Source organism: Macrotis lagotis, chromosome 4, assembly GCF_037893015.1.
Source record: "Macrotis lagotis isolate mMagLag1 chromosome 4, bilby.v1.9.chrom.fasta, whole genome shotgun sequence".
In the NCBI taxonomy this organism is placed as follows: Eukaryota; Metazoa; Chordata; class Mammalia; order Peramelemorphia; family Peramelidae; genus Macrotis; species Macrotis lagotis.
In genome coordinates, this window is record NC_133661.1 from 122,764,031 (window position 1) to 122,785,196 (window position 21,166).

The 21,166-nt window shown below is 36.5% G+C and overlaps 1 protein-coding gene across 9 annotated transcripts in view; it reads right to left on the minus strand.

Annotated features, from left to right (window-relative positions):
- Nucleotides 1-389: 389 nt before the first annotated feature.
- The window catches only part of MINAR1 (membrane integral NOTCH2 associated receptor 1), a 78,128-nt gene continuing 57,351 nt past the window's right edge, over nt 390-21,166 (minus strand). For 8 of the 9 annotated variants that reach the window (XM_074234031.1, XM_074234027.1, XM_074234033.1 and 5 more), the window contains 3 exons: nt 13,404-15,749; nt 9,707-9,961; nt 390-4,707 (listed from right to left, as the gene is read on the minus strand). In XM_074234031.1, the coding sequence (XP_074090132.1) occupies nt 4,510-4,707; nt 9,707-9,961; nt 13,404-15,698 (2,748 nt within the window). In that variant the 5' untranslated portion in view covers nt 15,699-15,749 and the 3' untranslated portion in view covers nt 390-4,509. Of the gene's footprint in view, nt 4,708-8,971; nt 9,129-9,706; nt 9,962-13,403; nt 15,750-21,166 lie in introns of all 9 variants that reach the window. The other variant, XM_074234034.1, reaches the window with a different exon arrangement.

Below are 21,166 nucleotides of genomic sequence, written 5' to 3' on the forward strand. Positions count from 1 at the left end.
ATTCTGTATTGGTGAGGTCTGAATTAATGTAATTTTCCTACAAAACCAAGATGCTTCTTTATACCTTTGTTCTAGATCTCTATAAACTATACATGGACCCTTTATGATCATTATTTACATATCCATTTGACAAAATGGTATCTAAAACATTAACTTTTTTTAATGGTTAAAGCTGAGATAGTAAAACTGTTCAGTAACAACTTGGGTATTCAAGGCAAAAGTATTTTTGATTCTTTTCATTATGTTCCACCTCATTATTTCTGAAGTATGAGTGTTGGCCAGATCCCTGACAAAACTGTATTTGTTATTTATTTATCTAGTAAAGAGAATATCTTGTTGCCCCTGGGAAAAAGACAGTTATGAAAGAAAAAAATATATATGTATTAATACCTCACTGGAAAATGTTTGTAATTTTCAAATTTATTTCCATTTTTATTTGGAGAGGCAAATTTTACATGATAACTTAAAAACACCCACTGTATATAGTGAAATTTTATGCTCGCTATTTGGAAAGAAAAAGATCTAAGAATGTGCTCAGTTATTGATATTATATGACATTTATTAAGCACTAAGAGTGTGCCTGGTGATGTATAGAAGATAAAAAAGACAGTCCTGGCCTCCCAAATGATGTATATTCCTTAATAGTCCTCACTCTTATAAGTTCATTTTATTCTTTACATATCATTTTGTTTATAAGGCATAAGAAAAAAAACAGTTCATTGCATTTTCATTATTACTTAAATATTAAATATTGTCTTATATACTTTTTCCCCAATTACACCAAATATTACCATTATCTTCTCCTTTTTTATACAAGTTTCCATAATACAATATACAGTATATACTGGTTTGGTAATTAGTTAACAAGATTGACCACAATATTCTTGTAGGTTGGTTTTGTCCACAATGAACATACTATGTGTCAAACATAGGACTCCAACCTAGTCATAGGATTATTGCACCACTTAACAGAATCTTTGCTTATTGGAATCTGCTACAGGTAAGCCATGAAACATGTAAGTTAGGAATTGAAGCATGTCTATCAAACTAGCCTTGCAGAAAGTCATATAGCAGCATGCCCTGAACTACTAATAATTTATGACCAGCTAGTAGGGAAGGATACCAGTTTTATTTATTACACTCTGTTACAGAGACTGAAGTCTAAAAAGAGGAGAGTGTAGGTAAGGACAAAAAGAATTTATTAAAGTTGTGAACTGGTAATACTTTTTGCTTGTCTGCAAGGCTGTGTTAAAAAAAACAGCTGATTTCAAACATCTACAAAGAAAGACGAAATGATTAGAATTTACTCAGATTAAGAATAACTGATTTTAGTATATATTTCTCATACAATTGCATTTGAATATTTGTTTTAAACACTTAGTACACACATCCAAGAAAGGTGACCGAATATTGAGAGAGGTTGGAATTACAAAGATTTTACTGTGAGGATATCAAAACTCAGACACAGTGAACTAACTCTATCATTTAGAAAAATGTTAGGGTCCAGTGCCTGCTATAGAGGGATGGCAAAGGAGACACAGCACAACAACTTACTGAATAATCACCTGGGGAGCATCCCCATCCAGAGATGCTTAATAGGCTTCAGCAGTGTTGCACAGGACTAAAAGATCCTAGCTTCACTCTCCTAAAAATGAAGGAATGTCAGAACCCGGGAGAGTTCACAAGCCAAGAAATGTGGTGTTAGGATAGAGCTTTGTCTCTGACCAAGGACAAGAGCAAATCCCCTCCTTCATCTTCTCTAGATTCCAAGTTCCTAGAACCTCCTGAACCAAATACTGAGTTCTCTTCTTCACGGTCACTAAGATTAGTATGGCAATGTAATGACTCCTGACAAAAGGCCATTTACTTTGGTGTTTTTTGCCAAGTTGATCTAATATGATTCCAAAGGGCTCTGTGCTCTATACATTCTCATTCTTATGACTCTTCCACACCACTCACCCTTACGCTGTGAATCAGTGAAAAATATGCTGAATTTGAATTCAGAAAACATGAATTCATATCTCAGCTCCAAAATTTAGTAAATAACTTGAACAAATTGGTTCTTCTACAGGTCTCATTTTCTTCATTGTCAAAATGAAGGTAAAGATGGTTTCTATGTCCCCTTTTAGCTCTAAATCTATATAGAGGAACTGGCAGGTATGGAATTGTTTATTATTTACCAATGTGACTGAATTTTGTTTTCAGAGATTATATCTAGATTTCTCATGGCAAACATGCATGAGAACGCACAAGTTCTCAAAGGCACTTGTGCCTGTAAGTATGAGACATATAGTCACACTGCTCTGTGCATATAGGTTTCAGGTAGCCTCAAAGAGACAAAAAAGAACTGAATTTCTAGAAAGAAGTGATGACAACTTTCCTGTTCCTATTATACCTAGCTAAGGAGAGATCAAAATGATACTGGGAGATAGGTAAAACATTTTCTATTCAACTGGAAGTCATATAACAAGAATTCAGGCTGCTGGCTATTTTTGTCTCTATGCTGGCTTCATTTTGGAAGGATAGACTGGGGAAGGAGGCTAAAAGCTGAGTGAGAAGGAACTGGGAAATAATACCTAAATGGCTTATTTCTAGGTCTGCATCTCAATAGGAGTTAATACAAAGATCTCCTTGGTTGGAGAAAAAGAATTATGTTTATAGTGTCCAGCTCAGACTAAAATACTCCAACTCTCAGAAACTAATGAGATGCACTTAAAAAGATAAGCAATTTCTTTCTATAGGCAAAACTTTTATCCTTTTCAGTTTCAATCCATAAATCCTTATCTTCATATATGATTTCAATATCCTCACTGAAAGTCCATGGATATGACTTTTCAAACAGTTAACATGGTTATTTCTCAAAGTTTAATCATGTATTAAATTAGTTCTAATGTGTTAATAGATTGATTTAATATTTACTGAGCACTTTCCTACCATATGTAAAGCATATCCAAGATATGCAATTAAAAACATGAACTTATACATATATAATTACTTCAGAATTTTTATAATATGAGTATTTAGGTTCCTACTGGTACAAAAATAGGCAATCCATCTCCCCCCAAAAAATCACTGTAAGAATTCATTGGAATCAGAAAGAACCATTAAAAAAACCCCAATTAATAATCTTTGTTTTCCTTTAACTGATATAACTTGAAATAAGATTTCTAGAAAGGTTGTTTCAGTCAGATTGTTAAATTATTCACCAAATTATAAGAGATAAAATCACTCACTCAAAATAATAGATAAAAATAGATAAAAAAGCTTTCTGTGTACTAGAGAGATATTTTTCAAGTAAATTATCAGATAATACAATGCACTGTAAGCTGTTTCCAGAAATTAGAAAAGGAAGAAGGGAAAGGAAACACCTCAGTACCAAGTTATGAAATTGTTTCATTAGACAAGCACTGAAAACAATATGGAAGCAATTTGGAATTTCTGATAGTCATAATACATTCTATTAAAATATTATACAGTGAAAATATAAGAAGTAAACTGTTTTCTATCCTGCAAGACAGAAATATACCTTCCATCCTCTCCAAATTACATTTGTAAGGAAAATAGTTTGAGGGATCCAAGTAGGACTTGCCCCTGCAAAGAAAGGAATTTTATTTATCCTTTGGTATTTTTGATTTTCAAATGTTATTTTTTAAACAAAGTGATTAAAACATTTTAGATCTTACTAATAACAATTTTTGAATGTGTTTCTGTTTGTGTGTGTGTGTGTGTGTGTGTGTGTGTGTTGGGTGGAGGTGTGAGTCTACACTGCTCAATGCTTTAGCCAAGTAAGTTTCCAGGGCAAATTTTCCTTTCAGATCTTTATTGAATTGACCTATTCTCCCTTCTCACAAATCAATAATGAGCAGAAGCAAGAGGGGTGCGCAGTGTAATAAACTGGAGATCTGCCAAGTGGAAAAGAATTTGCACATGGATGGTAATGAAAGTAGAAGGGCAAGAATGAATAATCAAGAGCCCTTTAGGAATTTCAGTATGGAAATAAAGTCCTTTTATGGATATACAACCTGTTTCTATTGGATAACCAATGGATATGTGACTAGTTAAAAATATAATACATTCATATTTCTTTACATTTTAATATCTCCTGACCACCCCAAGGAGACATGTATCAAATGCCTTATTAGAAGACAATTGCCACTGCCCACCCTCATAAAAAAAAATCACAAGAGGCAAATGCATACTTTCTTTTGTTCTTTCTTTTTTTTTTTGCTTGGAATTCAATGAATTTTACTGCTAAAATGTTGCATTGTTTTGGTAGGAAAAATATTGCACTACTAAAAATGCATAAAAATTTTGACTGAGTTGACTTGAATATGTGTATTTCCTTCTAAAAGTAGACTTTCTTGAAAATTATCTTCATCATTTACAGAAGAGCCACCAAGGTATCACATTCATTCCAACAAATTGTTATTATATTGTCACAAGATGTGAAAATACAGGAGGAGATCGTTGAAATTATGTACAACAGTGTCCTCAGTCCTCTTTATGGAGTCATGACTTCATAGTACAAATGGGTACTACAATGACCAAGATGACTGTGCAAGCAGCTGCCGCAATCAAGGCAGCAATCTTGCAGACCTTTGCTCTTCGGAACTCAGCCTCTTTACGTTTTAACAATGAATCATAGCCTGGAGTATAAATATCTTCCATCCAATATTCTAAATTATTTGGGTTTAAAGATTCTTGAGTCTAAAAGGAAAGAGAAAAAAACAAGCAAATAAAGAACATGACCATTTTGAATTGTTTAAAAAACAAAACAAGATGTTGATATTTGTCAGTTCTGGTACTTTTAATGTTAGTTTTGCAACTAGCTGCTACTGACATTAATCATGTTAACATTGTCCCCTCCCTCAGCCTCATTGTCCCCTCCCTCAGTTAGAAAGCAAAATCTTCCATCCATTCACTATAATCTCACACTGCACATTTACTCCTCTTCCCTCCAACACAAATGCCATGAATTTTCTGAAATATGAAAACACATTGGTTTTATCTCTGTAGGCAAGTGAAATGTTGTGAGGTGCAAACCTATATGTGATCAGAAACTCATCTACACTTGCTATTCCCACCAATTTAATACCTTGGGGAAAGTTTTCATATACCCATTTGAAAGTCCTAAATAGCAACAAGAAAATAATCTTTAGGCCAATAGGCCAGCTTGTAATTAAAATCATCTCAACAACTGTGCTATTCTGAACTATTAGGAAATATTTTACTTGGAAAAATCAAAGGTCCTTCCTTATAAAATGTTGGAACAAGAACAATAATAAAATAAGTAAACAATTCAAGTGAATTTTAGGATCTTGGAGACCTCAGAGATCATGTAGTCTCAAATTTTCATTTTATTATTGAGCAAACAGGCTCACAGAATAAAGGCAGAGTTCAAGACTAGAGAACCCAAGTCTTGTGATACTCACTTCAGCTCCTTTGACTGTATTATACTTAGAAATAGGCAGACCTGAATGTAACTATAAAATCATGGTAATATTATTTGTTTGAATGATTATTTGAAAATCTCCTTAATCTATGAATTTCCCCTTCCAGACTGGTCTTAATTATGATTAAAAATTTCTTTTAATCTTCTCCCAACAGGAAGTATCAATAGCATTAGATCCCTTTAATGTTCTCTCTCTTAAGGAGGCATCTCATTTTTGATATTCCCTTGCATTCCACTTTACATGGATAATCTGAACCATGAAGGACTCTGACATGCAGCAGGAACTTTCCCCATTTCATAGTAATAGTTCTATGATAAATGAAAGCAGTTCTCTTTTGCACTCTTAATTGATGTTCAACTAAAGCTCAGAAGCTAAATTTTCCATTTGTTGGGGCTGGTGTGGTTTGTCCGTACCCATACTTGAAAGAAAACACCCATCATGGCCATTACTTTTTTATGCTCAAGAACAGAGTCATATTAGAATTACATTCCTGCAGGAGCAAAAAAATAGTATTAATCAGTAATAGGAAGCTTTTCAATGATCATATTTCAATAATCCTTGGAAGTTAGTGCTGTATTATCCATAAATTGGGTTGCCCAAATAACTTCCCCTACTTACTCAATACCACACCCACCCACCATTGCTGTATGTAAATTCCAGTAGTTTGGCTAACATAAAACACAAAAAGTAACATTGAGAAATATGGTGCTGTTGTCCTCTTAAATCCCTTCTATTTTTCCATCCACAGTAGACCAGGTTGATATTTAACTTCATTACCACAAAGTTATAAGGAACTGGTTCATCAATAAATTTTATGGCTAGAAGACAGCAGATCCATACTGCTCAGAAAATCTGGAAATGGATCTGTGGTGAAGGAAGAAATCAATACTGTCCCATACCTAGACTTTATAAGCTCTCTGATCCTAAATGGAAGCCTTGGCTAAATGAAAATTATTGTCAGTACTGGTTAGATGATGACTTAAACATTTAGATTCTCACAATCAAGTGCTTAAGAAAAGGAAGGTGGGGAAAAATAAGTAGTGCCAGAACCATGTTGCTGGAACTTCATCTCTTTCTACCCTCCAAGGTTGACCTTCAAGGAGGTCAACAGATCTGGAGAAGTCAGTGATATGTTCTATTCCTGCTGGCAAGCATGTATCACCTATCTTTTATGTGCACATAAGATTCCCAATGAATGCCTCTACTAAACACAAAGGGAATCTAGGCTTTTGTCTTGTTGAGGCATGGAAATGATAGGAAGAAACAATAAAAAATGGAATGATTTGTCATAAATGACATGATGGCCATCATTAACATTAGGAGGAGTATGATGCAGAAGAAAGAGCACACTGAATTTAGAGTCAGAGGAACTGAGCACCTGAGTTTGGATATCACCTCAGACACTAGAGTTGAGTAATCCTGAGAAAGGCACCTTGTCTTGCTCTGTGCTTCTCTTTTCTCATCCCTAAATTGGGACTGGGGTTGAATTTGATGAATTCTGAGGTCCATTCCATCTTTAAATCCTATAGTTTTATGTATTTAATCATGAGTGTATTTCATTATTGGTTAACCAGAATTGAATTTCAATGCCAACTAAGTGCTCTTAGGATATATAACAGGGGCTGTATTCAATTATTTAATTATTTTATTTTTATTTCTAGATTTTAAAGCATAAAGATAGAGTTATAGAGAAAATGTTGGTTGTCCTCCATCATGTAGGTACTTCTGGTGAGTTATGATTTGAGGGATACTACCTGACTAAACACCTCTCTGATATTCATTCTAGTACAACTGAAGTACTCCTTAGGGAATCATTTCTTATGGTTAAGGCATAAACTCTAGAAGACCCAGTTACAAAGGTGCATATGCTATCAAAGGCACATAAAATTCATGAAGGAATATGATTCAGATAGAACTGCATCTAATGCACATATGTAATAAAAAAGCTTTTCAAGTGGTATGGACAAGAACAATTCAGTTAATACCTATACATGCAAAATGAAACAAGTAAGCACAATATGATTATGAGCTTTTATCCTAATTTTTTTATGCAGTTGTAAACCTATAAAGTTTTGTTTACTTTGCTGGCTGATCCACATGATTCATCAGAACATTACTTGTGCTAATGAAGTGGAAACAGCTACATTTAAGAGTCCCCTTCAGTCTTCTCATACATAAAATGGGAGCAAAGATATTGCTCTCTTTACCTCAGTGCTAATTTGAAGACCAAATGAAATAGTGCATGTAAAACATCTTGTAAAGCATATATTGGTAGTTCAAATGTTTCTTTGCAAAGATGCATATACCCTTAATACTCATCCAGTTTTTCACCCTTCTCCCTGCTTCCTAATGTTTAGGAGGTATAAGAAGAAAAGATTTTAGAACTAGAAGGGACTGAAAGTCATAAAGTACATGCACTCACTCTAGAGCTAAGGAAACATCCTTAGGTATAGACATAGTTATATGTCTATAGATAGCCAAATACTTTGCCAAAAGACTTAGGACTAGTAAGTGACACAGCTTGCATCAGCTAAATTCCATAATTTAGGGCTAAGTTTCAGTGACCTGACTATCACTTTTCCAAATGACCTCTCAGGATACTTAAGTATAGAAGGTAACCTTCCAAAGAAAGAATGCGATTCTTACCTAGTCCAAAACCTTGGCATGCTCACAGGAAAGGTCAACTAGGAAGATGATGGGATATGACATACACATGTGGGTCATGATATACATAAAAATGACAAATATAAAACTGCATAGTATTTCATCAATAAAAAGAAGTTTTGAAATATTTCTGGTTTTTATATAGAAAGGTCAATTGTAAGATATCATCTGAGCCTTACTTAATTACCTATTTCAGGTAATCAACAAACATTTATTAAGCTCCTTCTGTGCAAAGAACACTGAATGAGTAGAATGGGGAAGGGAGAGAAAAGAAGGAAGAACAAAGATAATCGAAATATAACCCTTATTCTTCTCTACTTCTAAACTTAAAATTTTAAAAAAAGACACTTCAAATAATATAATATTTAGAATAAACATTACTATACCATACTATATGGGAAAACACATGAAGTTTGAGCTAAACCATAAACTTGCAATTGGCAGGAACTGTGGCCTCTTGCTTTTTGTATATTTCATATTATCTAAAATAATACACATTTTCTTTGTTTGGTACTGATCCTACAATTTCATGAATCCTGAGCCATCCAGGTGTGGAAATGCTCATCAGTGATGCAGACTGGCAACTCATCTATAAGACTGAGTCTTAGAGAATTAAGTACTTTCCCCTGATCATATGGCCAGTAGGCAGAAATTGCACCCAGGTTTCTTTTTTTTTTTAATACTCAAAGGCCAATCTTCTTTTACTACACTGTACCTCCTTTTACCTTACACAAAAATGCTTAACAAATGTTTACTGAATGAATAGATAAACCCTCTTAGCTTTACTTCACAACACATTTAAACCTTTTAATTTTAGATTTCCCCTTATTTTACATGGGCCTTGTGAAACCAACCTTAAAGGCTGGGTCTCTAAAACCCAGTGCGAGCCTTTGTTGCTTCCATTCCAGTGTCTGCAACTAAACAGGGACATTCATTCACTTCCCTGTGGATGAAGCCCCGTTGGCTCCACGGCCTATCGCGTGCTTTGAGGGCATGGCTGCGCCTTTGCTCCTGCAGTGATGTGTTAGAGAAGACAATTGGGGAGTGAGTGAAACTAACTGGAGGTGCCAAGAAAAGTGCCCACCAAAATGAAAACTGGTCCTGCAAGTACATGGAAAACATGCCTCTTGAGTTAGGACTGCACACATATGAGTTCTGGCAGTGACACTTACCTTGGAAATGCTCCATATGGAGACACAATCCTTATGTTGGGTCCCAAAAACATGTTTGTCCCACGTTCCACATATGGAAGGAGAAATCAGCTTGTATTTCATTAAACAGTTTGCTTTGAGATTTGAGACCAAATATTATAGACACTGTATTTGACATGGCTTATGCTGGAATTTTAAACAAATCTTTATCTAAGCAAATGTCAAACAATCACTCTCATGGTTGAATGCATTTCACTTTTATATATAATTTTCCCACTCTACTCTCTCTTTCTATGATTTGGACAAGTTTAGACATATATGGTTGTGGATCGAGGTATATCAAGGGTGGGCTGAAAGGGTAGTGACTCTACTCACTCTGGCTACAGACTTGTGGATATATGGAAGGGGTGGCTCCTCCAAAACAGGCACAAAACTCACCTGGAGATCCAGAGCTGTCAGCTTCCCCTTTTCCCCAGAGTTCCTTGTATATTCTTCTATGGTCCAAGAAGGTTGGACTCGCTTTACTTCTGCCATTTCAGTCAGCCTCATGTCTGTATACATTGGATTGCTTTTCATGTGGGACTTGAGTGATGCAGGGTAGGGGTGAGGACTGAAGACTTGTTCCACCAAGAAGCCATCTTTTGGTTGCTTAGCTATTCGGTGGGGCTGAGGAATTTCATATTGTCTGTCTGCCTGTAAAGTGGTACAAAAAATTCCCAGGGGGAAGAAAACAAATGATATGAAGGGACCTGTATGCAATACTTTCAGTGATACAGCCTGGCTTTTTAAGATTGAAGTCAGGTTAATCGGGATGCCCTCCCCCACATCCCCTGAGAGAAAATAATAGTTACATCCACCACCACAATAACAACACTACTCTGAAAAAATTGTATGTGTTTATTTGATAAAATTGCCAAGGAAACATAACTGAAGTTATAAGGAAGACTGAACTATAGAGTTTGGAAAACTATTGTCTTTTCCTTTTTGGAGAAATCTGTAATGTACAGTGTTGTACAATCATCTATCAAGAATGGGGTCTTATTGTAATACCATCTTTGGGGTTTATCCCTATAGATGATCTAATTTCTAAGTGACATCATTCCATAAAAATATTTTCCTGCTATTTTCAAATTCGACCTCCTTTTGAATGGTGATTTTTGTAGTAAACTATAATATAGTGAGGCTCTAGGAATTTTTTTAAATAGACAGGGATATAACAGGGATATATACAATATATTGTCATGGAAAGAGTAGCAGTGACCTAGGATGGGACATTTGGTTCTGCCATGAAATAGCCATGCATTATTTCTGAATCTCTTAAGTCCTTAGCTTCCAAAAATTTCATGATATAATTACTATATCCCTGCTGAGTTTATGGGCTCTACCTTCATCCTTTTCTTCCTTTGCAGAAGCCTTCTAACTCCTACCAGAGCTACTGGTAGAGAATTCACTATCTGTAACCAGGTGACTAGACAGTGACTTTTTTACATCCCCCCCATCACTTTCCATCTCTGATCTGGGAACAGAAGTCAAATACTTATCTTGGCAAGGATGTACTATTACTCTATGACTCAACTCACCAACCCTGTGACTTTCTAGACCAAAACATCTGTTTCTGGCCACCACTCCTGATATGTGTTCTCTATCTCCATTAGAATGTAAACTTCTATTTTGCAGAGGTCAAGGAATACAGGTGTGTAAGACATCTAACTGCCAGATTTTGAATTGTTTTACTGAATATTCTCTCTCTCTCTCTCTCTCTGGCTCTCTCTCTCTGGCTCTGTCTCTGCCTGCCTCTCTGTGTCTCTGTCTCTGTCACTTGTCTCTCTGGCTCTGTCTTTTTATCTGTCTGTCTCTCAATCATTGTGAACTTTGCAATATTAAAACTTGGGTCTTTGGGAGGGGAAGGAGAGATTTGGAGAGACTTTACACATAATGTAAAATAAAATCTATTAAAATAAAAAAATAGAATGTAAGTTCATTAAAGGGAGAGACTTTTTGACCTTTATATCCCCAGCATCTAGTACAATGATTGCTACATAGGAGGTCCTTGATAAATGCTCATTCATGACCACCCAAGATCACACATATAATCAGCAGCAAGGTCAATATTTGAACCCAGGTCATCTGATTCTAACTCTAATACCCCTTCTATGGCAACACAGTTACTTCAATATTTTTTTTATTTTCTTTGAAATCTTGAAACTTGTAAGAAGTAAAACATTCATTTATGTCACTGAAGCTCCAAAAGTTCCATTGGAATCATCTTACATTTTGATGACATGAATATTCTCTATATTAATTTTTTCCTTTACAGCATTGCCTAACCCTTCTCAAATGTTTCCCTTCTCTCTTTGAGGTAGTTTCACAAGTCCCCAGCCTTCCCCTTTTTTCCTTTCAGAATTACTTCATTCCTAGTTTCAGTAAATATCCTCCCCTCTTTTTTCATTTTATTCATCTCTGCCTCCCTATCAGTGAGCAATAACTTTTCATCCTTACTGTGAAGGCACTGCTGTCTGGCCTTCTGAACGAAAGGCACATCAGACTTGAAACTTCAACTGAAATGGTTCCTTATACTATAACTAAAATGAATGTTATTGGAAGGAAATTCTATAAGAATGAATCCTGATTAAAAGATTAGTGTGGTTCTGTGAACACATCTTTGCTATCATGAGACAACAGAAAGAAGAAAGATTTGAACCTTGGTAGACTGTTCACATATGGAGGCTTTAGGAGAGAAAAAATCTTACCAAAAAGTACCTATATAGAATACAATTATCCATAAATAATTGCATTCCCAAAGTGTTCACAATAATTAACAGGTTTTCTCTTTTTTGAGGGGGTGGGGCAAGAGTGACATGGGGCATCCAGAAGGAATCTTGCTTTTGTTAAAAGGCTTTAAACACCTCTTTAGTGACTTTTGTGTCTTTTGATAGACTGTCTATCCTGTGGTCGTCTGCTATGACCTAGCCTATTCCCAAAAGTTATCAATAAAATATTCTGTGTCCTTACCTCCATATTCTGACTTTTTTCAAACCTCATCTGAAATCTCATTTTTCTATAGGGAAACTTTCCCATCATCTTTAAACCTCTCCCACAATTCTAGCATTTTCTTTTTGAGGTTGGCAACCAATTATTCTGTATGTATCTGGCATTACAATTTTTTTTACACATGATCTCTACCATTCAAATATAAACTTCTTGAGGGCAGCAATTATGTATGGATTTTACTTGGTATTATTAATATCTTAATAACTTATGTCTTGACTGACTTTCATGAAGTTAAAGGGATTAAGTCAATGTTTGGGATTTTGATTATGCATAAAGGACCCAGTTTATGCCTCTTAAAAACTTCTTTAAAAGGTTACAGAAATCAAAGAATCATAGACATAGAGCTAAAACTGACCTTAGAGGCAATCTAATTAACTCCCCTCATTTTACAGATGAGGAAAATGAGGTGAGTAAGATTAAGTATTTTATCCAAGATTACAGAGCATCAGAGGCAAGATCACAGAGCATCCAAATTTTCTGACATCAGAGCTAGTGCTCTTTCCACTGTACCCTGCTTCTCCACCCTACCCCCACCCTGTTATTATGTCTCAGCATGGGGATGATTCAGTTGGCTTAGTCTACTGTGAACCAGAGCCAACTCTTTGCACTCAGCATATAAAAGGGTTCAGGGAGATTTGCCAGGGACTATCAGGGAGAAATCCAGAAAGGGAGCTGAGATTCCCAGGGGATACTCTGGATAGGGACAAAATAAGCTGAAGAGATATGATTTGGATGGGAAATGTCCCCAAATAGAACCTGGTTTTTTTTTTTTTTATAAGCCCAGAGTTTGGGGTTCCAGGTCATGTGAGACATTTGGCTCAAATTATCTTCTGTCTGCAACAACCCAGCATATACATCTTGTGAATGACTGACCCCCTTAATCAAGAACAGCTCAATTCTGCTGAGCTGCATAAGGAGCTTTCTAAAGCAAATAATAGATTGACTAAATCCAGATGAAATACAGTGGGCAAAAAGGGAGGGGATGCCTTGTAATGACTGGACTTTCAAACAAGCTGAGAATATTTTATAGCTTGTGTCCAAGCATTTCTACAATATTGATTACATGAGCTTAAATTGAAATTACCTCTTTTGATTTTCTGTGCCAGTCCTTATTATCTGCAGCCCCTCTGTCTTTTATATCATCTTCATTGAGGCCAACCTCATTGGTGTAAGTGATCGCCCTCCAGTCTCTGGGAGAATTGGAAATGCTTGCTATTTTGGACTCAGTAGCACTATTCTCCTCAGTCAGGGACCTTGAGGACCTTCTGGTAAACAGACTCTTTTTTAAGGCCTTGACTCGAAGGCTTTCACTGTTGCTTCCACTAGCATCAGAACAACACCAGTCTGGACTATTTTCTAACTTGCTTCCATGTGAGCCATTGTGGGGATGGAATATTCGGGGAGAGGTACTGTCATCAGATGGAATCTCACTTGTTAAGGAATTTAGATCGATTTGTACACTGACTTTCTCAGGCTGTTGTATCTTTTGGTCCAACTTGTTTAATTTACCTAAAACTTGAGAGATTTCTTCTCGGACCCCTGACAGAGATTCCAGTTTTCTTTCTATCTCTCCAATCCTAAGCACTAGTTTGCAAACACTTGTCTTCAACTCATCTTCAGGAGTGTCTTTTTCGCATCGGACCCCCTTATCTATCTTATTGCCCATGCCTCCGTTAGCAATTTTGGTTAGGTTGTGTTCCGGTGAACTGTCACAGTCTGATTTATTCAACTGAGATAAGGACCCCGTGCTGTTGTAACAAGAGGACTGTATCACTCCTGTGGAACCACAGATGCTCATATCATCCAGAAACCGAAAAATATCACTGATGTCATCACTAACAATTTCGGAGTCCTCATCTGACTGTTTAATGGAATGCCTTTCGACATACTTGCCCTGACTGGAGGTGCACATCTCTTTACATTTCTTGAGCTCCAGAATGTGCTGTTCAGTTTGTGTCCCCACACTACTTGTTTTGTCAATGCTCATCTGAACCGTACAGTTAATGCTTTTGTCTTTAAACTTTTTCATTGGCTCATGTTTCTCCATGTCGATGGGAGAGGAAATCTCTTTAGATTTGTGAACATTTTGTTTCACTGCATAACTTGTAGGGATAATTGCTTGTTGATCTTTTGGATTTAGGTATGTCTGATGCCTTTCTGGGGCTGAAAAGGTGGAAGGCTGATTGCTGGAACCCGGATATCGAGCTTTCTCATCAGTTGGGTTCCTATTGAAAAAAGACCTTTCGAAGTCGGGAACCTCCTCAGTGTTTAAACTCCAACTCTTTGCCGGCCAGGCAGTCTGCTTACTGGGTCTCCCTGACCACCTCTTCCCTTCTTGGGCCCCTAGAACAGTAGTTGGTCCAAAATAGGTGGAAGCTTGGAGATCATCCAAGCTCTCGTGCTTTGCCCGTCTTTTGTCTGGGACCGGAGAGTAAACAGGATTTAAATATTGGCTATTGTATGGCATTTCAAAGCTGTGATTAAAGAAGGCTGGCTTATGAGCTTCTTTTCTGGTTTGTGGCTCCCCCAGTACATCATCTGCTTTCTTGCCAGGGGGCACTAAACTCGGTGACACTGCGATCAGATTATGAAAATCTTCTTTAAAAATGTTTCTCTTCTGTACACAGGATTGGACCACAAAGGGCTCCTCATTTGAAATGAAGGTTTCTTTGATCCCAGGGTTCATGGGCAAGGAGTCTTGATCTGATATTGATTCATTCTCAATGTTCATGGGGAAATAAGTACTCTGCATTTCACATGGTTGAGAATTTGCAATGGAGTAGGAGGCCAGGGCTTGGAGCCTGTCAAGCGAAGCTGCCCGGCTTTTGGTCTCCTTATTCACTCCCAACAAAAAGTTAGGCTCTGAGGCAGGTACAAACTGTTGGCAGTCTTTGCAGTCCATCTTCCGGCACTTTGATGATCGTCTTGCTGAGTAGCCCCGGTGAAATTCTCTGTCTCTTGGCTCACAATTAGGAGGCACACAATCTATCACACTGCATATCTCGGTGTCAGACCTGCAGGATTCAAACGATTCATTCTTCCGAACTTTCTGTCGGGCTGCAGGCAATTTTTCTTTTGCTGCCCCCCCATTCATTTGGATCAGGTTGAATATGGTGACTATATCTGCCGCCACCATGATTTTCTTTGATTGCTGATTGTTCACAGTGCATCTCATTTTGTCTTTGAATAAAGTTGCTGGGAAATTTGGATCAAGACAAGCTGTATAAAACAGCACACTTCTCAACTTGGCTAGCTGAGATAAATCAAATCGAGCGCACAGTGATTTGCAGAGGTCCTGGTAGGAAACTGTATTTTGTTTGGTGTCTAACTCCTCCAAAATCTTCACCAAGAAGAGAGATGATTCCTGGTTAGTCTCCATGGTTTGGATGGATTAAAGTTCACTGTCTACACTGAAAGTTGCAGCTCAGTTCTACAGGGACAAACAAACACCAAAGGGGGGGGGGAGATCAAAGAGTCACATATAAACCACAGAGATATCAGTAAGCATTTAGGAGGCATAAACATATAGCGTTCCACAAATATAGGTTTAAATGACTACACTAACTCACCTGGGATGGGCATGTCTCAGAAGCCAAATCAAGCCAAATCTAATCATGAGAGTGAGGAGATTTCATATGAGACATAACCCTCATTGTCTAATCAACATCTAAGTAGGCATCAAAAAGTAGACACATCACTTCATTTGACAGCACTTGATTTTCACTAGTCATACCACATATAGAACAAGCATTTTTCACACTTGACTTGCCATCGATTTTAAAGATGACTTAATTAATTAACATCCACCACAATGCAGCAGGGAGCAGAATATTTTAAAATAAACGATGATATTCAATGGTTGCTTCTTTTTCACTTTTGGAATAACTCTTTTCATTTACATTGGACCCCTCCTTCCAAGTCTCAGTTCATTCTATTTCCTTCTACCCATTTTTATTCAACTACATTTTATTTCAATCTCCCTAGCTGTCAACATGCTCTCCCTACCTTTGTACCTACTTTCCATATAATTTCAATTTAATTTTATATGTAGATATATCCTCCTCACCCCCGCACCCCAAATTATAAGCTCCTGAAAGGCAGGGACTGTTTCATTTTTGTTTGTATCTTACATATGCTACAGTAGGTGATTAATAAATCTTTATTGATTTAATGGACTTGAGTATAGCAGCTTCTTTTAAAGAACATTATAAAACACAAACTCATTCACTACAATTATATTTCTTTTTTCTTTTATTTTTTAAATAAGGCATGGGGGTTAAGTGACATGCCTATGGTCACATAGCTAGGTAACTATTATGTGTCAGAAGCTGGATTTGAATTCAGGTCCTCCTGACTCCAGGGCTGGTGGTCTGAACTGTGCCACCTAAGTGCCCCATAGTAAGATTTCTGAGGGACACTAAGGGGAAGATGGTTTGGTCTATATATTATGGTAGAGGAAACAGAATTATAAAGTAAAACAAGGAATTCTTTCTATTTTTTTTGCTGTCACTAACACCTTGCACATGGTGGGTGCTTAAAACATTTTATTAAAAATTGATTTGACTTGATAGATATAATGGGGGACAATAGATCATGAGAAAGAGTGGGTGGTAGGAGGGGTAATTGTTCAAAGGGACATAACAAATCTCAGAAAAGAGAGGAATTAGAATTCAACATCAAGTTCCAGTGTTCTGAGGACCATTTTAATTTGGCATTAATTAAGTCCTGTTCCATGTAAAGCCTGTCTGCCAGGAAATGCTCCTCTTGGGGGTGGACAAACATTTCAGTTTGAGGTTGAAATAAATAGGGATTAAAATGCATCCAAAGAAGAATCAACTGCACAAGGTGGTCTTTTCTTTTTCCCCTGAGTGGTTCCTATTCTCTCTGTATGGGATTATTTGAAATTTACTTATCTGTGTTTTTATGGTTAGCCTTCCCCACAAATAGAATGTCAGTTCCCCAAAGACAAAGACCATTTTATTTTTGTCAGTATATCCCTAGCAAATGAGGAAGGGACCATGAAAGTGGATGCTTAAGGAATGCTTGCAGAATTGACTTGAAAGATAGACTGGGGTTTCATGTAGAAAAGAGCTGGAAGAGGTTAATTAACACAAGGTCAACATGAAACAATTGTGTGATAGTATGCCAAAAACAAAGCAGAACAAAACAAAGTAAACAAGCAAAAGATAAAAGTTTCACAAATGAAACCTGAGACTACAAGAAAAGTTTATGATCCAAGCAGGGCATATTCATTCCATTTTATTGTTCATTCCTTAGATCATCCATAAAATATTTTTTCCACTTCAGAACACCATAGGTGGCTCTGTGGATAAAACACTGTGGACCCCGGACTAAGAAAGATCTGACTTCAATCCAATCTCAGATGCTTATTAGCTGTGTGACCTAAGAAAATTACTCTATCTTTGCCTCAGTTTCCTTATCTGCAACCTGGGGATAATAATAGCATCCATCTCTCAGGTTTCTTGAGAAAACAGAATGAAATAATATTTGTTAACATGCTATGTTACAAGCACTATATAAATAATACTTTTTATACTATTAAAAATATAAATAGGATAAATTACTGAATTTGAACATTGGAAGTAACTTTCAGGTCATTTATTCCAGTCCATAAATGAAGGAATCCTTACTATAATATATTCCTCAAATGACTATCCAGTCCTTGAATAAAGAACTCCAAGGGGTGAGAAATCACCACCTCTAAAGGCAAGCTATTCCACTTGTAGACAGTTCTAATTCTCTTAAGTTTTCCTGACATCAAGGCTACTCTTGCCTCTTTAAAACTTTCACTTTTTGCCCCTAGTTCTGCTCTCTGGATCAAACAGAACAAACTCACTACTTCCAGACTACAGACCTTAAAATAATTGAACACAACTCTCCTGGTCTTCTAGACTAAACATTCTCAATTCCTTCAAATGATCCTCAAAATCATTCACCATACTCAATTCCTTCTTCTGGACATTCTCTAGCTTATGAATGCCCTTTTTCAACTGTGGTGCCCAAGACTAAACATCAAACATAAGCATTAAGTACAGCAGGGTTATTGCCTCCCTATATCTGGAAGCTCCTCCAAATGTAATTTAGGATTTCATTAGCTTTTTTGGGTGTCCCATTACAGTGTTGGTTTGTAAGCTTCAAGTTTACTAAAACCCCAGATCTAATTTAGAATAACAGCTGACTATGCATACCTCAGGGAAGCTAAGCGGTGCAATAGACAGAGTGCTAGGCCTGGAATAAGAAAAACTCATTTTCCTGAGTTCAAAATCCTGGACAAGTCACTTAATCCTGCTTGACTCATTTGTAAACCCCAGTTTCTTCCTCTCCTAAAATGAGCTGGAGGAGAAAATGTCAAACCCTCTAGTATCTAGGCCAAGAAAAATCTCAAATCATAGAGTCTGACACTACTAAAAAATGGCTGAACAACAGCAACTTGTACATGTCTTACCCATATTATATTTGTGGAGTTGATTCTTTACACGCAAGGATAAGACTATATTTTTGTCCCTAATGACTTTCATTTTCTTAAGATTTAAGGCCAGTGTTCTAGTTAGTCAAGTTTCTCTTGAATACTTATTATAATCCCATGTGTTAGATTAATTTATTTGTTTTGTGTTATTTGCAGATTTGATGAGAATTTCATCTATGATTTTATCCAAATAGTTGATAAAAAATGTTATACAGTACAAAGCCAAGCAGAGGTAATTGGACTACTCTACTGGAAATCTGCCATGTTTCCAATGAATCATTAATAAATACTTTCTGAGTTCAGGTTTATAACCAGTTATGAATCCATTTGATTATCTATTCCACATCTCTCCATCGTCTCCACAAGAAGAGTTGAGATGTCTGTCAAATGTTTTGCTAAAATCTAGATAAACTTTATCCTAGCTTTCCTCCCATACATTAGGTAAGTAATTCCACCAAAAATGGAGGGGAAATGAAGTTAGTCTGGGGTGACTTTAATCAAATAAAGCTGACTCTTTGTAGTCAATGATTCTCTCTCTAGAATATTTTCCAAGAATTGAAGTTTGCTGGCCTATACTTTTCAGCCTCTATCCTCTTCTTTTTGTTGAAAATTGTGACATTTATCCTTTTTCAAACTTATAGCTTTCTCATTTTCTATGATCTTTCAAATTTTGTAGATCCAGAAGACAGAACTGGAAATAATCACAGCAATCACATCTAGCATTCCCACCCCCCCAAGACCTACCCATCTGGGCTGATTTATTTTGATCAATCAAGAATAAGTGTTCTCTCACAACAGTCTTACTTGTATCCAAAATCATCTACTTAAACAGTTTTGCTACTTATAATTTAAAGGTTGGTTTCTGTTGCAGAGAAAACATGAAATAAGAGGTTAGCATCAATGTTTTTTTCTCTGTATTCCCACTCTCACTCCCATGCCCAGCAAAGCTCATATATCTTTCTCTTTGCCTCGCAATATATGCTAAAAATTATCTTTGTTGACCTTTCCTTCCTCACCAGCTTCAGCTCATTCTGAGTTAGCATTCTTTTTTTTTTAGGTTTTTTTTTTTTTGCAAGGCAAATGGGGTTAAGTGGCTTGCCCAAGGCCACACAGCTAGGTAATTATTAAGTGTCTGAGACCGGATTTGAACCCAGGTACTCCTGACTCCTGGGTCGGTACCTTATCCACTGTGCCACCTAGCTGCCCCTTGAGTTAGCATTCTTGATGCTCTTTTTCAAGGCTTTATCATAGTCTCTTATTCAAGTTCTATAATGTGCCCTTGCTTCCATCTTCTGTACAGTTCTTCATTTTAATGATTTAAATATAAGTTGGTTGGTTAGTCCCTTATTATGCTAAGATTTCATTTTTTAAGACAGAAATTTGAGACAACCTTCTACATAAACAGTCTATTCTTCCCTCTCACACACAGTAGGGTTTGATTCCAGTTAAAAAGAAAGCTATGGTTCAAAAACATATGAAGCACAGTAGATCCTAATACTGTATTGACACTAGTCAGCTTTATTTTAAAGGTGAAATATGTGGAAATCAATAGTGCAATCTCTGAAGAAGGATAAAAGAATATTTCTTCTTGTGTCATGATATATAGCTAAGGACCACTGAGAACACGTGATGGCTTTTTGTCTCTCGTTTGTAGGATGGAAAAAAATGCCTCTCAATCAAAACAAAAATGTCACTGAATGAGTGATTCAGTAAATAACCTCTAGAGAATATAAGAAAGTTACAGGTGAAGGAACCCAAATTCCAAGGCAGTAAAATGATTTGCTCTAAAATTATACAGGTAATAAATAGCATAGGCAGTATTTGCTCCCACATCCTCTTTATACCATACCAACCTATCTCTTTGAAAGATCAGAAGTTTTGGGGCGGCTAGGTGGCACAGTGGATAAGGTACCGACCCTGGAGTCAGGAGTACCTGGGTTCAAATCCGGTCTCAGACACTTAATAATTACCTAGCTGTGTGGTCTTGCGCAAGCCACTTAACCCCATTTGCCTTTCCAAAACAAAACAAAAAACTATAAGAAAATAAATTATAAAAAAAAGAAAGATCAGAAGTTTGATTATTTTTCTATGTGACAGAATAAAATAAGATTCCTATTTGATCATGTAAGTGTATATTAACACTATCACCTGGAATTAAGTAGGGGAAAAAACTCTCAAGTGAATTTGAGTCCATCTTTATTGCTCACATAACTAAAGATATTTTAATATTTTTTCCACTTAGACATTTAGGACTTACTTTAAACCTTTTAGTAGATTTTTCAACGTTTCTGAAAATATCCAACTGCAGAAAATTTTCAGTTAGATATTGCTACTGTATGATCTTAGAACAAGCCATGTTA